We start from the raw sequence: 17282 nt of genomic DNA on the forward strand, positions 1-17282 counted from the left end.
TCTATTTCTGGATGTGACTTTTTCGAGAGTGCTTGGCTCTTTTTTTATTAATTTCCTTTTCAATATAACTCTATTCTGTGTGGTTTTTTTGAATCTCGATGACTCCTCCTTCTAAGGCTCTGCCTTGCTGTTTTTGTTCTGACTCCTCTTTTTGGTCTCTGTAGATAATCCTAATAGCTCTTGGATTCTGCTCATGCTGTGCTCTAAGATAAGTAGGGAGGATATTTCCACCACTTAAGAGCAAACTGAAGAAAGGCTCCGCTTATTGTCATGGGTGGGAGTCTAACCGGTGTCGCAAGCAGAGTCTGTGAGATAAACACACCACCCATCTTACCCTGCCCCAACCTCACAGATAAATAGGCGAAAGCCAGGGAAGCAGCAGGTCACATGCCCTACCAATCCAGCGCCGATTTCTAGATTGGTGCCGGCGGTTCTGACCAATCGAAGAATCGGCAGTCGATTATCAAGTTGTCGAGGTTTGAGACCCCCCTTTTTTCCTCACGTGGTTTAGCCCACCGCCATTGGAGAAAGGGAGGGAGACAGAGCTGACCACAGAGGAGAGGGGGAGGTGAGATACAGATATGCGAGGAATGTGCATGTCTCCAGAGTGGGATGGAATGAAAGAAGGAGGTTCGGGAAGAGCGCGGGGGGAAGGATCTTGCCCCCCCTCCCCGGAAATGGGCCAGGGCTGTTTCCCTCTCTCCTAGATAATAGGGGCGGGGAGTTTGCCCCCGGATGGAACGCGGGGGGGAGGGGGTTGTACTCACACCCAGGAACAAGCCGGGAGGCTGAGCGGCGCCCCCCGGCCGAGCCCCCTCAGCAGAGCTCTGCCATTGCTGGTGCGGGAGGCGCGGTGCCAGCGTCTCCTGTGCTCGCCAGTCCCCTCTGCCCGCCAGGCATCGCACAGCGTTAGAGCTTGAGCTGGAGTCAAAAAGATTAATCTTGTATTCCTGGAGACTCCAGGACAATCCTGGAGGGCTGGTAACCCTATTTGCAATGCTGTGCCTTGGGGCTGGCAGTGAAGCCAGGGGAGGGAGCAAAACGGTAAAATATCCCCTAGTTTTATTCAGTTTGGAGGGCTCCACTCCTCCTTTGGTGAATCGTTGAGGTTTACCCCATAACAAAATAGTATTCTGTGTAAAATCTCAGCTACTCTAGCAGTATTGCCAACCCCAAATGTTCAAAAAACATGAGTCAGAGACACCAAAATCACGAGATTGGCTTTAAAATCATGAGATTAAGTAAAATAATAGCTTTGGTGTTTGTTTTTTGTGTGTGTGTTCTGCTTTATGAGCTTTTAAGGTGCACTGGGGTTCACATTTTGAAGCTTTCTCCACAGCCAGAAGGGCTAGAAACTTGTTGGTATTGTAACACAAATAAATAAGAGCCTTCACTTGGGTATCCCTAACTTTGCACTTTTATAGAGATTTATACTTTCAGTAGGCTGTAAAAAATATTAACTAATCCTGTGAGGGCCCTTAATGTCAGTTTAACATTACTTTATTTCTTTTTATAGAACATTAATAGCTATTAAATTAAGCTGGTGACTAAGCATTGGTTTTTTAGAATGTACCTTGTTATAAGGTTTATTCTGACAATATATTCAGTGGTTCTCAAACTGTGGGTCAGTCGGGTCACTGGGGCTGACTTAGGCTTGCTGGGGTCTGGAGCCAAAGCCCGAGCCAAACTATCCAGGGCCAAAGCTGAAGCCCAACAACTTCAGCCCTGGGCAGCAGGGCTCAGGGTACAGGCCCTCTCCTCCTCTGCTGGGGCGGTAAGGCTCCCACTTTGGCTTTGGTCCCCCCACCTGGGACAGCAGGGCTTGGGCAAGCTCAGTCCCCCCTTCTGGGGTCATGTAATTTTTATTACCAGAAGGGGGTTGCGATGAAATGAAGCTTGAGAAACCCAGCGTATTATGCCACATACTGAAGTCTGGCTGCCAAATATGCTGACTGTTGACCCACAGCAGAATATAAAAAGGAAAGCAGCAGCCTTAAAGTTACAACATGCTGCTGCTGTGAATTTAAAACCAATAGTGTTTTTCAGCCTGTTGTCACAGGAAATAAAATTACCGTACTTTCAGTTTTTCCTCCCACTCATTCCAACTGGAAAAGATATTTACCAAACTTGAAGAAGCTACATGCAAAATATAAAATAGGTTTCCCTGTCCTTTCAGTGCTCTTCATTTTTGCCTTTGGCCATATGTATGAAGGAGAAACATTATAAGAAAAAAGTGAGAAAAGTTCTACTATTACTTGTCCTTGGCAAAAACAACAACAAGGCCAACATTCAAAATATCTAGTGTTATACAATCACATGTTTTTACCCATATAAAATAACATCACACCATTAAACATTTGGCACAATAGAAATAAAGGCACTAGAACCAAATGCTGTCACAGGATTAATACTTTCTGTTCAAAAATAACCATCCAACTCTTTATCTAGCAGCAGGCGTACGTAACAGCATTCTATTACAGTGATGATATCTCCAAGTGCAGTTCCCCTTGGAAAAATTATTTGATAAAAAAATGGCATGGGGTTCCAAGTTTATTTGTTTCTCGTGGATGTCAAATCAAATTTGCTCCATTTAGAAGAGAAAGTGATTATTTTCTAATTGGAAGCCCTGCAAACTCTACTTGGACACTTAATAGTCAAGTTGGGTTATTTCTTTCTTGTGTATCATCACGGGTAATAAAGTTCCTGCAAGCCAAATAATACCCTCATGGGCACCTACACAACAGGAATACAAATTGCCAAACCAGATCAGACCAATAGTCTAGTATCTAATTCTTTTAACAGTGATCAATACCAGATTCTTCAGCTGACAGTGCACTATAACATTAATATAATAATGCAATGTTTTATGATGCTAGATATGGTTATTTTCAAAGTGAGAGCTATTAATCCTGTCACAGCATTATATTCCAGTGCATTTATTTTCACTATACCAATACAACTAATGGCATAGATGTCATTTGATGAAGGCAAATACCATATGTCTCACAATCAAATGTGTTTTGGAGACACTTCAAATAATTGCTTAAAAAGAGCAAATGGCCATGTTTCATGGCTTTCTAAATCTAAACTGAATCCAAGTCTCCCAACTCCCAGTCTAGTGCCCCATCCCCTAGACCATGCTGTCTCCCGTAAAGGTTATGATGAGGTCCTTGACTTACTGTAATAAATAGCCACGATAGGGTACAGGGAACACCATTCTCTGCAATTTAGAAAACACATGCCTTTAAAAGGCAAGTCCTAATTTTACTGTACCTTAAATGCTTTTTACATCAGCTATTTCATTGTTACCTTTCTTACCTGTTACAGAAACGTATTTCAGGTTATCCTGGTCTCCACCATGATCTCACAGTGCTTACCAGATTTCTTAAAAATTGTAAATTTTCATCACCGGAGTCCCAAATTACATCAGTGTTTAAGAAGTAGCAAAAATGGTTTCAGCACCAAGTCACTTTCCAAACGTCAAAGGCGAGTAGTTGTCACAGGTATTGGTTTAGTGTCTCCTCTTGGCGTTGGGACTCAATTCGTGTGGAATCGCCTTCTCCAAGGAGAAAGTGGGATTATCTCTCTGGATGGGGAAGAATATACAAGTGTTCCATGTAGAGTGGCTGCTTGTGTGCCGAGAGGAAATGGCAAGGGTCAGTTCAGTGAAGAAAACTTTGTGTCAAAATCAGAAAGCAAATCCATGTCTTCTGCCACTATCATGGCCTTGGGTGCTGCAGAGCTAGCAATAAAAGATTCTGGCTGGCATCCACAGTCTGAACTGGATCACTTAACTGCTGGTGTGGCAATTGGAATGGGAATGGTTCCACTGGAAGATATTTCCAATACAGGCTTGATGTTTAAAACAAAAGGTTATAACAAAGTCAGCCCATTCTTTATCCCTAAGATCTTGATCAATATGGCAGCAGGTCAGATCAGCATTAGATACCAACTGAAGGGGCCCAATCATGCTGTATCAACCGCTTGTACCACAGGAGCACATGCTGTTGGAGATTCCTTTAGATTTATAAGCTATGGTGATGCTGATGTGATGTTGGCTGGAGGAACAGAGGCTTCTATTAGCCCCTTGTCTATAGCTGCATTTGCAAGAGCTCGGGCACTCAGCACTAACTTTAACTCAAGCCCTAAACTGGCATGTCGACCGTTCCACTCACAAAGAGAAGGATTTGTAATGGGAGAAGGTGCAGCTGTGTTGGTGTTGGAAGAATATGAACATGCTATGCAAAGAGAAGCCAGGATCTATGCAGAAATTTTAGGTTATGGACTCTCTGGTGATGCTTGCCACATAACAGCACCTAATCCAGATGGAGATGGTGCTTTTAGGTAAGAATTTGTAGATTAATTTGACAGATAAACTATTAAGCTATTATTTTCTGTTGGTCAATATACTATGTAAATTTGTCTAGAGAAATATTGTGCACCTCAGCATGAATACCATCCAGATATCTTTTAACTGATGTGGGAGTGTTTAAAATACAATGGTAAACAGATTTTCAAAAAGCCTGAAAACTTAATCTGAACAATGGAAAATTTTTGTAAGGTTTTATCTTATTTTTCTTGTGGGAAGGTAGTCTCACTAGATTCAGCCTTCTTATTTAATATTATGGAAGCTTTATTGAATGTGGAAAATATTTCACTTTTACTTTTGATGTACACAGCTTTCACCGTAAATGACTCCCAACTACAGCCAGATGTTAAAGGCTCTTTGAATACAATAAAACTTTTTGAACCTCTGTATTTAAAAGGAGAGATATTCAGCTATGAAAGCAGGTAATGCTGCTACCTGTGTTCTTTAGGAATGCTATTTAATTAGCCCACATTGAACTTCCAAATAGTACATTAGAAATTGTGTAGTAGTTGGAGAATGTCAATTCCCAGAATAATTACCTTAGAAGTGGGCTGTAGTCCACGAAAGCTTATGCTCTAATAAATTTGTTAGTCTCTAAGGTGCCACAAGTCCTCCTGTTCTTCTTTTTGCGGATACAGACTAACACGGCTGCTACTCTGATACCTTAGATATTATCAGTGTGAATAGTTAAAATGCTCTCAACAAGATTTAGGACTTGGTTTGAACAAGTTCCATAGATGTGTCTATGCAAAGCATATGATTAAAATAGAGGCATGTTTTAAGTATCTTGCTTTGTTGGGGTCTTAATGCAGACTCAGTGCCTTCAGTGTGGTATTGGTGGAAAAGGTTAGAGTTGGTGGATGTAGACAGCAGAAATGCACTTTGGATTTTTACTTTGGTATGTCCTCAGATCTCTGTTTGCCTAGAATTAAGATATTTTCACACTGTAGGCTGACTAAATGTCTTATTTTTTATAGTATAGAGCCATTTTTCAGCAATCTTTTGCCAGTCTTAAAATAAGCCTGCTTTTACATGGGATATCTGTGGAAAAGAAGGCATGTTGCTCTATCCATTACTGAGATAGAAAATCTTTATGAAGCTAGTTTACACACAGTTTATATCTTTTTACTGTTTCACTGTTTTGACATTTTTGTTTATATTGTGTATATAGTGTAAATACCCTATAATTAATTAAATTATCAATGAAACAACTTACCTGTATATATGTATTTACTGCTTGAGAGCCTTGTGTAGGCTGACTATAGGTCATTGCTAAAGATCACAGGTACCGTAGTAGCTTTACTAGCCTTCAGAGTTTATTGTAATATTATACTAAAAATGTTACATATATCAGTTCAAAGTGACGGTTTTCATAGCAGCTGTGATGCCCTTTGTGCGTATGTCATATTATTGTTACCATATGAAATGGTCAAAGAAAAAGCGAATATGGGAAAACAATCCAAGAATACAGACTAAATAAAAAGTGAAAGCATGGATGACAGTGACACCTAATCAAAGCTAAACCTATTTGTCAATAATCTGGGTTTGCTGAGTGTGCCTATGTGAGCCAGTGCATTGTACTGACCCCATTAGAATTATTATTGTAGTAATAGTTCATAGTCAGTTCAGTTCTTCTGTTCTTAATATACCATGCCTCCCAGGATTTTTTCCTTTGTAAGGAAGAACTGCCCTGGCAAGGAAATGGACTAAATGACCAAACAGGTGGTTCTCCATATTTTATGTTGTTCTGATGTCTGTGTTTAATACCATATCTTTGCTCGGTTAACAGATTTTAAAGTAGAAGACTAATTTACCAGTTTTCTCTTTATAGTACTTGATTCATACTTAATTGCTTTAGACATTTATTTAGAATTTAAGACATTTATGATGAGATACTGAGATTAACCATGAACTTTCTCTCAAATTACAGATTTTTTTTCACCACTGAGCTGATATGATCACACATTTGTAACACAGTTTTCCTATATGCATCTTATAATTGTGTCAGAATATGAATTAAATTCACAACAGGAAATAGAAAATTTTATATTAAACATTTTAAATTATGAATTGTTATATATTTTACGTTAGCAAAGAAATCTGAAATGTATACACTACACTTATTACTGTATATCAATTTGCTTCCCAATTTATATAATGTCAAGGGCATATAGTTTCTGTGAGATTTTCCTGCCCCTCTGGATTTTTTCCAGGGGAGAAAGCAATTTGCACTAAAGTTCTGAATAGTGGTGAGGATGCGTCTAGGGATGTTGTGAGCAAAAGGGAATAATATAAACATGAGGGATTAAAAAAATGTAAAAATTAGGAAACTGTTTAATTTACTATGATCAAGATGGTTGCTGTAATCACTAAGGAAACTCTGCTTTTGACCTGGTGGCTAAACTAGAGAAACTTCAGCAAAGGGTAATTGAAGTTGTAAAATAGTTGGGAAAAATAATGTTTAAGATAATAAAACTTATTTTAGAAGGAGACTGATTGACCTTTGGATTAAAAACAGACATCTAATGGACAACTATATCTGTGATCTGTGGCTTCATTCATTATATCCCCTTTTTCAACCTGTGGTATAACAGTTTTTCCACTGTAGACTTTAATTCCAGTCAATATATTCTATAGAAGAATAAAATATTTAAGATGACCAAGATCTAAGTATGTATATTATTCTTCTGTTGCTGATAAAGTGAATGAGTCTCATTCTGCTCTGCCTTGCATCTTGTGTAGTCATTTATATTGGAGCAAAGTGCCTGTGAAATGCAACCATTCTGATTTTAGCATTTAACAGCCATTTCCACTCTAAACAGATGGCGGTGACTACAAAAGACAGCGGGAAATCAAGCTCTCTATTTTTCTTTTTCCTTAGATGTATGTCTGCAGCAATAAAAGATTCTGGAATATGTCCTGAGGATATAACATATGTCAATGCACATGCCACTTCTACGCCACTAGGAGATGCTGCTGAGAATCAAGCCATAAAGAGACTTTTTAAAGAGCATGCATACACTCTTGCAGTTTCCTCAACAAAGGGAGCAACAGGACATCTCCTGGGGGCTGCAGGGGCTATAGAGGCAGCTTTTACTGCACTGTCCTGTTACCATGGAATTTTACCACCTACTCTCAACCTAGATAGAACCGATCCAGACTTTGATCTCAATTATGTTCCGCTAACAGCCCAAGACTGGAAAAGTGAAAAACGACGCATTGCTCTCACTAATTCATTTGGCTTTGGTGGTAGTAATGCAACACTGTGCTTTGCTAATGTTTAGGTTACAATGTGTATGTGTGTGTAAATACTACAAATGCAAATTGGTAAATGCCCTGAAAAGTGATTTGTGGTACTTCATTATGTTTTGTTGTACTGTAACACTTTTTACACATCCTTTTATTCAGTCACATTGAAGACTTGCTTATTTTTTTCTTTTTTAAGTCTTACAGTCCTTACCTATTTATACTTCAGACTACAAAAGAATGAGTATTGCTCCTTTAGAGTCTGATCTTCCAAATGCTAAGTGCTTTCTTTGATTTCATTCACTTCACTGGGAGGTTAGGATGCTCTGCACTTGGCAGGATTTAGTCCTTAATATTACAACTCCTGTTTGATCAACAACCCCATTCATCTCATTCTCCCCTTTAATATATTGTTTGCATTACTTCCGGTTATGCAGAACTTTGAAATACCAAATTCAGCACTTTAATTAGGAATGTCTTATTTTAAAAAGAAAGGTATTAAAGTTGGAAATGCTCTAAAATCTTCTATATTAAATTAAATATGCAAAAGTAAATACCACTGTTAAAAAAAACCTATTAATTGCTCTCTCTGGGTTTTTTTTGTTGGTAAGGTCAAGAATGTAAAAGTAAAATCTAAATGGAATTGTTCTTGCAAATGGTTTGGTAAAGATGTGGCTCAGTTAGATAGAAAAATAAACCTATTTCAGCTATTCTAAGTGAGGGGAAATCTGTTAAAACTGAGGGCTTTATTTACATCAGTGCTATATCTTTTGCAACATCAACCAAGTAGACTCAGCTGAATTGCCTTTTCCTCAAAGGATTTAACAGTGAACAGAAATTTATTTGATTTGAAAGCATGATGGTTTTGTGTTTTCTTTATATGTATTGGTAATCCTGATTTTGTTTTATATTTTAATAGAAAGATTTAAAATAAATAAAAATTCCCCTACTCTGTTTGCAGTTCAAATATTCCAGATCCTGTCTGTCACTGACTCGTCTATTTTAATTTTCCATCATAATTGATATACAAAGGTATATAGCATACATAGTGAAAAATAAATTATATTTTGAAAATTCAGTTTTAATAACCTGTGCTGTTAATGTGGGCTATATTGCCATTGAACTCAATGGGTGTTAAGTGAGTTCAGCACCTTGCAAGTTACGGTGCATAGGAACGCAGCTTCTGTTTTCTAATAATGTCATGTTTATCTTGACAGTGTTCCTTTAACTTCATAAACAGAGCTTTTTTGATGCATTGAATTCAAATAAAATGAAGTGCTGAATTTATAGCTGCTGCATGCCTTACATGGTAACATCATTTTGAATCTGTCAGTTTGACTTTATGAACAACTTAGTTGTTCAGTTAAAAATGAATCAAATATAAAATTTCACACAGAAATATATTTACCTTAGAAACCTTTTACACTTGCTCCTCATATCATTAGTACAAGATTTGAATTCAAAGACCTTCATCACAATGAAATTACTCTGGTTATACATGTGGATATCTATTTAATTTAGTAAATGAATATATGAGGTTAAACAGTCTCACAGAAAGACAGATGGAAATTTGTCCTTCTGTTGTGCTATAATGCCATGTAATAAGGTAGAACTTTCTTGTTGGATCAGAAAAGTGGTCCATCTAGTCCAATCCTGTCTCCAGCAGTGGCCAGTACCAGCTGCTCTGGGGCAAGGTGCACGAAATCATGCAGTAGGCTGTTATAGGGAAAATTTCTCCCTCCCTCCACTCCCAGTTCTTAGAGATTTGCATATGATATAAACCATCAGGGTTTATGTATCTTCCAATTTTTTTTCATATTTACTATTATAATTCTAGATAGTCTTATTATAGATATAAATGTCCAGTCCTTTTTTGACTCATGCTAAGCTTTTGGCCTCAATGATATGCATAAAAGGACTGTTAAGTGCACAGAAATATTAACAGCAGTCATTGAAAACAAAGGCTTGAACTCATGGTCTCCTGAATACATCTCTCTCTGAATACATCTTCGTGCTAGCCTACAGGATATTTTTATTTTAGGAATTACATAGAGTGCTTTTTGAATAGATCTCAGAGTGCTTTACAGTAGTGAGTAAGTATCATCCCTATTTGGTTTGGTGATAGGGAAACTGCGGCACAGAAAAGATAAGGGACTTGGGCCAAGCTTACATAATTGAGAACATTACTGGAACTGGGAACAGAAGCCAGGTTTCTCATTTCAGTTACTGTGACCTATCCAGACTGCTAGTTAATGGATGAAAACATGGATCCTAATGAAAGTTGTATTGATTCTCACAGCTACAGTTATGCACCATGTCAAGTTATGGATAACTAATTTATGGGGAGATAAAGAGTGCTATATGAGGATGGACAATATTTAACAGTAAAGGGAGAGAGATGGAGGTCCTAACATGATAAAATGTACAATTTTTAAGAAGTGTTAATAGTGAGCAATACAAGATACTGCTGAAAGAATAATATTGAATTGCATTATTATTTGTATTACCATAGTAGCTAGGAACCTAATCATTGACCAGGACCTCAATGTGCTAGGTGCTGTACAAACACAGAACAAAACAGCATCCCTGCCCCAAGGGGCTTACAATAAGTGTCAAAATCTGATAGATGCAAATGTGAAAGTTGTGTTTTAAAGCAAAAATTATAAGTATAGTGCAAGGTACCCACATTATGCCAATACTAGTAACACATTGATCACTCTGCCTTTTTACTTAATTAGGGTAGCTCTTTTATATACTCATTGCACTAAAATTACTTAGAAATGTTTATACAGCTGAGGGAGGCCCATTAAAAAGCCGGAACCCTGTATACTGTATGAGAATTGATGACTCTAAGATGATGGTACAAGGTATATTAATGAACTACCGTAGTCCCCTATAGGCACCTGCTACATTTGCATCTGTCTTTCCTCCCTGACATTGTTTTTCCAAATATTGTAGACTTACAGACTTTTCCGCACAGGTAATGTTCAAAAGTTTCTATCTCTATCTTGTAGCTCCTCTTCTTCTCATCTTTGCTGTAGAATTTATCATTTCTTCTGAGATGTGTTACTGGAAGCACCTTAAATCCAGGCAGTGAGACTTGGTGAAGAGGTACATAATTATAGGAGCTTTATTGATCATGTCTCCACTTCTGCACTGCAAGAGTATTCACACAGCACTGATAATGCTCATAAGAAGAACATAAGACATAAGAATGGCCATACTGGGTCAGAACAATGGTCCTTATAGCCCAGTGGCTCTCAACCTTTCCAGACTACTGTACCCCTTTCAGGAGTCTGATTTGTCTTCTGTATCCCCAAGTTACACCTCACTTAAAAACTACTTGCTTACAAAATCAGACTTAAAAATACAAAAGTGTCACAGCACACTATTACTGAAAAATTGCTTAGTTTCTCATTTTTACCATATCATTATAAAATAAATCAATTGAAATATAAATATTATACTTACATTTCAGTGTATAATATTTACAGCAGTATAAACAAGTCATTGTATGAAATTTTAAATCCTTCAAAGGGAACGAACAAAACAGGGCAACTATCGAGTGATCCATTCCCTGTTGTCCAGACACAGCTTCTGGCAGTTGGAGGTATAGGGACACCCAGAGCACAAGGCTGTGTTCCTGACCATCTTAGCTAATAGCCATTGATGAATACATCCTCCATGAACTTATCTAATTCTTTTCTGAACCCAGTTATACTTTTGGCCTTCATAACATCCCCTGGCAATGAATTCCACCAGTTGAGTGCTTTGTGTGAACAAGAACTTCATTATTTTTTTTTAACCCTGCTGCCTATTAATTTAATTGAGTGACTCCTGGTTCTTGTGTTATGTGAAGAGTAAATAACACTTCCTTATTTACTTTCTCCACACCATTCATGATTTTTTGTGACCTCTATCATATCGCCCCTAATAGTTGTCTCTTTTCTAGGATGAGCAGTTCTAGTCTTTTTAATATTTCCTCATATGGAAGCTGTTCCATACCCCCAATTATTTTTGTTGCCCTTCTCTGTACTTTTTCCAGTTCTAAATATCTTAGATGAAATGGGGCAAGCAGAACTGCATGCAGTATTCAAGGTATAGATGTACCATACATTTATAGAGTGGAATTATGATATTTTCTGTTTTATTATCTATCTCTTTCAAAATGATTCCTAACTGTAGTCAGGCATGGACTCAGCCCTGCGGCGCCTCCTGCTGGTCGTCTCGGGAATTAGCTCACCAGTATCTGGAGCACCCTCTGCAGGCCTGTGTTCCGCCTGTCATTGGCCCCCCGTGTCCCTCCCGGATCCCAGTGCCCTTGGCTTAGGTGCTGCCCCCCCTGGCAGTACCCCACTCTCTCTGGGTCCCCCCCAGGGGAACCCCCACCTCCTATCCCAATGTCACCTCAGTTGTGGCTACTGCCAGTCACCATCTAGTCCCCGTGCCCTGGGGCAGACTGCAGTCTATCAGCCAAGCATCACCAGCAACAAGGGGTTTGGACTGGCAGCCTTTACCCACCCTCTGGCTGCCCCTGTGCAACCACAATACCTATTTGGGCCTAGGACCAGGCCCTGCAGCCTGGGGAGTTGCTGGCCTAGGGCTTCCCAGCCCCCAAGGCTTTTCCCCAGCCCTGCCTTACTCTAGGTCCCCAGGTGAGCTCCCTGCAGCCAGGGCTGTCTCTCTCCTGCCAAAGAGAGACTCCTCTGCTCTGGCTACCCTGGCCTTCTTATAAGGCTGAGTGGCTCAGTTTGGGGCATGGCCCCAGCTGCAGCCACTTCCCCAATCAGCTGGGGTTTTGCCCCTTTTCACAGTCCTAGCCCTCTGCAGGGCTTTTCCAACCCCTTCAGGGCTGGAGCAGGCGTTCACCCCGCTACACAAACATTGTTAGATTTTTTTAACTACTACTCCACATTGAGCAGATGTTTTCAGAAACTATCCTCAATGACTCCAAAATCTCTTTCTTGAGTGGTAACAGCTAATTAGGCCCCATAATTTTGTAGGTATAGTTGGGATTTCCCCCCGCAATATGCATTACTTTGCACTTAACATTGAATTTCATATGCCCTTCTGTTTGGTCCTTTTACAGCCTCCTGTCCCAGCATGCACTGGGCTTACATGAAAATCTGGAATAGAATCTTTAGGGAGTAGTCTGTTTAGTTGTTCCAAAGTTTTGGTCTGGACTAGTAGGTGGGTATCATCAAAACATGACACTTGGGATCTGAATAAACTATGCAGAAAGGAAAAGAAGGTTAGTACTGGCAGCTGTAGTAATCAAAGGATGGAGAATAAAGCCATTCAAAATTGGGAAGCCAAAGACAATCTTTCAGGAAACCATAGTACTTAAAAAGGGGGAAGGCGGAAAACATATATATAACTAAGAGAAAAAGAGTGTGGGTGGGGGATTGAGTCTAGAGTTATACTTGGGAACTGACTTTTTGATACTGTTTTATAGGATCTGGTAGGGAGCATTCTGGGAAGGTACAACTGAAAGATAAAGGATTGGTCTAGACAACAAACTTATGTTGGTGTAACTATGTTGCTCAAGGGTGTGGAAAATTCACATCCCTGAGCAATGTAGTCATACCAACCTAGACAACACTATGTTGGCGGGAGGGCTTCTCCTGTTGACATAGCTACCACCTCTTGGGGAGATGGAGTACCTACGTCAACAGGAGAAGCTCCTACCTCCCATGGGCATAGGTAATGTATTCATTAAGCGCTACAGCGGCACAACTGCAGTGATGCAGCTGTGCTGCTGCAGCACTGAAAGTGTAGTCAAGTCCCTAGTCTGTCTCCTGATAGCATCAGCAGATATCCTAGTTACCTAGCTCTTTGCTAGTCTTTCAGAATATTGCTGTCATGATAAGTGAGGCCATAGGTGCTGGAACTAAGCCTTAGATCTGTGTAAGTGAAGCAGGATTAGCATGCTGGGTTTAAAATGCAGGAAATATAGGATAGCCATACTGTAAAACAGAGGTGGGCAAACTACGGCCTGCGGGCTTCGTCCAGCCTGTGGAACCCTCCTGTCCAGCCCCTGAGCTCCTGGCCCAGGAGGCTAGCCAGCCCCTGGCCCCTCCCCTGCTGTTCCCCCTCCCCTGCAGCCTCAGCTTGCCCCGCTGCTGGTCAGGGCCGGCTCCAGGCACCAGCCAACCAAGCATGTGCTTGGGGCGGCACCTGGTAAGGGGCGGCCAATCTTAGGGTGGCGGGGGGCAGCGCGGCGCTCAGCGGGGGGTGGTTCCGGAGGCACAGCGCTCGGCGGGGGGTGTTCGGCAGCGCGGCGCTCTGTGGGGAGGCGTTCGGCAGCACGGCGCTCCGCAGGGAGGGGTTCGGCAGCGCAGCACTTGGCGGTGGGTGTTTGGCGGTGCTCTGCGCGGGGTGGTTTCAGCAGTGCGGCGCTCCGCGGGGGCCAGGGGGGTGTTCGGCAGCGTGGCGCTCGGGGATGTTTGGCGGCACGGCCTTGGCGGGGGTTTCGGCAGCGCGGTGCTCCACGGGGGGCGGGGGGTGTTCGGCAGTGCGGCGCTCGGGGATGTTTGGCGGCACGGCGCTTGGCGGGGATTTCGGCAGCGCGGTGCTCCACGGGGGGCGGGGGTTGTGGCAGCGCGGCGCTCCGCGGGGGTTTCGGCGGTGCTCCTCACGGGGGGGTTTTGGCGGGGCGGGGCAGCGCTGGGGGGGGCAGCACTTTTTTTTGCTGCTTGGGGCGGCAAAAAAGTTAGAGCCGGCCCCGCTGCCGGTGCAATGCTCTGGGCGGTGAGGCTGCGAGCTCCAGGGGCAGCGCCGCTGCAGAGCAGCGGCCTGACCCCGTGGTCTGTGCGGCACGGTGGCGTGGCTGGCTCCAGCTGGGTGGTGCGACTGCCTGTCCTGGTGCTCTGGGCAGCGCAGCTGTAGCGCTGCCAGCCACCAATGCTCCAGGCAGCCAGTAAGGGAGCAGGGAGAAGGAGGGGTTGGATAGAGGGCAGGAGAGTTACAGGTGGTGGTCAGGGGGCGGGGGGTGTGGATAGGGGTCAGGGCGGTGAGAGGGTGGGGAACAGGGGGGTTGAATGGGGGCAGGAGTTCCCAGGGGGCAGTCAGGAATGAGAGCAGGGGTTGGATGGGGCGGCGGGGGGCAGTCAGGGGTAGGGGTTCCCGGGGCGGTCAGGGGACAGGGAGGAAGGGGTGGTTGGATGGGGCAGAGGTCCAGGGGGGCAGTCAGTGGGTGAGAAGCAGGAGGGGTCGGATAGGGGGTGAGGACCGGGCCATGCCTGGCTGTAGGCACAGCCTCCCCTAACTGGCCCTCCATACAATTTCGGAAACCCAATGCGGCACTCAGGCCAAAAAGTTTGCCTGCCCCTGAGGTAAAAGAACATTTTAATGCTGGAAACAGATTACTAGTGGGCTATAACAAGGATTAACAGGATCACAAATGCTCATATTTTTATATTATATTATTTTTATTTTTATTATTTTTAAATTATCATATTTTTATATTATCATATTTGTCTTAAATTATACTACTGAACAACATGATTTTTACATTTTCTCCTTTTACTAAATAGAGATGCAGAGAGAATTAGATTATTTCAGAAGCTGAGCAAGTATGGAGAAATGCAGTCCAAAAGGGATGAATGAATACAAAGTCTGAAAGAAAAATGCAAGAGGTAATATATACTGATCGAAAAGTGCAATTGAATACTAATTAGAAGAGAGTTTGGGGAATTATCTAATAGCAACAAGAAAAACAAACAAGGATCTGGGTTGCATACCACAGAAGACAGGAACAAATAAATCAAATATGATATTAGTATTCTACTGCTAATACTGCATATGATACCCATAAAGGAGTTAATTTGAAAAAGCCTCTAGCAATGGCCCAGATTTTTGGAAAGTTGTAACCCATGTGTATTATTTTATTTCTGTTAATAACTTTTTCATTTTATGCACTTTTAAATGAACTTGTTCTGAATCATCTCTTTGCAACTTCTACCCAATCAACTGACCAGTGACCAGCCAGCCCCAGCCCACCCTGTAAGGTAAGTGCCCCTCCCCCCCCGGGTAGCAGCAGCAGCCTGGGGCTCTGGGGGCTATTTAAAGGGCCCAGGGCTCCCCTGCTTCTACCGCCCCGGCCCTGTAAATAGCCGCGGGAGCCCTTGGGAAGCGGTGGGGCTCCAGCAGCTATTTAAAGGACTGGGGCGGCAGAGGCAGCTGGAGCCCCGGGCCCTTTAAATAGCCCCTGAGCCCCCCGCTACCCCTGGGCTCTGGGGGCTATTTAAAGGGACCGCGGCTCCCCTGCTTCTACTGCCCTGGCCCTTTAAATAGCTGTGGGAGCTCTGGGGAAGCAGCAGTGGGGCTCCAGCGGATATTTAAAGGGCCGGGGCGGTAGAAGCAGCAGGAGCCCCAGACTTTTTAAATAGCCCCGCAGCCCTACCCCAGGGCTCCAGCAGTGGGGCTCTGGTGGCAATTTAAAGGGCCCGCGGCTCCAGCCCCTGCTGGGATCCCCAGGCCCTTTAAATTGCCCCCCGGGCAAGCCGGGCTACCCCGGTATGGCAAACCAACTCTTGCCGGTATGCCGTACCGGGGCTTACCGGCTTACTTTCACCTCTGGTGACTTCCATCTTTTAATTACTGGTTTAAAATGATGTGATACATTATAGAAAAACACACTCCAGAAGTAAGTTTAAAGTTAATTTAATGTGCATCTTTTGTTGACTTCATCAAAATATTCATACTGCCTGCCCCACAACACTGGAGAAAGAATTTTGCAGCTTGGATTGGATATGCACATGAACTCTGTAGGTGACAATTTAAATTTGAACTGGATTTTCTCTTCATTATGGCACAGGTGTGCTTTTATGACTCCTTTCTTGGACTCATGCATCCATATCCTGAATATGAAAAAAGAAGAAATACTGTTTTTTTCTTACTGTGAGTATGTGTGAATTTTTGTGAATGAATAAAATTTCTGCCGCCCCAAGCAAAAAAAAAAAGCCGCGATCGGTGGCGGCAGTTCAGCGGCAGGTCCTTCGCTCCTAGAGGGAGTGAGGGACCTGCCGCCCCCGAATTGCCGCAGGTGCCGCCCCTCTCCCTTGGCCGCTCCAAGCACCTGCTTGTTAAGCTGGTGCCTGGAGCCGGCCCTCTAAACAGGGAAGCTCCCTTTTGCCTCCCTCTCTTTTCTTTTTCCATCCTCTGTCTCTCATTTCCTTCCTTGCCTGTTTTAAATATTGTTACTATTGTATCTTGCTATTTGGAAAAGAAAAACTTCTTGCTGTATTTAGTCAGTTTTAGTCTCAAAGCCTTATGATTTTACAGCAATACAAATAATAAATAAAATAGCTTGGAACATAAAAAAAAGCTGCAGATAGCTAGGAGAAACATGCTGTTAAATGCTTTCATAAAACAAGTGGAATGGCTTTTTGTGCTGCAGAGAGTGAACCATTAATTTTTTTTAGGGGAAGGGGAAAAGCCTGATCAGACTAGTTTTTCTAGATTGTCTACATTCAATGGATTTCCAGAGCACCACCCAAGCTGCCTTTAGGTTGGGCCTTAGAATGCTGGGGTTCAATTCCTTGCTCTTCCTATGCTTAGGTGCTGAAGTCTCAGGTCTAGTTCCACTCCAGTCCACAAAACTCCTGCCAAACTCTGTAGACACCTAAACTTACTCAGCACCTATGTTTTCAGAGTGAAAGTTCCA

The 17282-nt window shown here is 42.4% G+C and overlaps 1 protein-coding gene across 3 annotated transcripts; it reads left to right on the plus strand.

Moving 5' to 3' along the window:
• The first annotated feature begins 362 nt into the window (after positions 1-362).
• Positions 363-8582, plus strand: OXSM (3-oxoacyl-ACP synthase, mitochondrial). 3 transcript variants are annotated; one of them, XM_065583503.1, is made up of 3 exons: positions 363-476; positions 3328-4344; positions 7251-7799. In XM_065583503.1, exons 2-3 carry the CDS (start codon positions 3359-3361, stop codon positions 7651-7653), a joined length of 1389 nt encoding a protein of 462 aa, XP_065439575.1. In that variant the 5' UTR covers positions 363-476; positions 3328-3358; the 3' UTR covers positions 7654-7799. The 3 variants fall into 3 exon arrangements, with proteins under 3 accessions (XP_065439575.1, XP_005297139.1, XP_042696228.1); XM_005297082.5 differs by having other exon boundaries at positions 451-568; positions 7251-8582; XM_042840294.2 differs by lacking the exon at positions 363-476 and adding an exon at positions 905-1044.
• The last annotated feature ends 8700 nt before the right edge of the window (positions 8583-17282 follow it).

The sequence above is a fragment of the Chrysemys picta genome, chromosome 2, assembly GCF_011386835.1.
Source record: "Chrysemys picta bellii isolate R12L10 chromosome 2, ASM1138683v2, whole genome shotgun sequence".
NCBI classification, from domain to species: domain Eukaryota; kingdom Metazoa; phylum Chordata; order Testudines; family Emydidae; genus Chrysemys; species Chrysemys picta.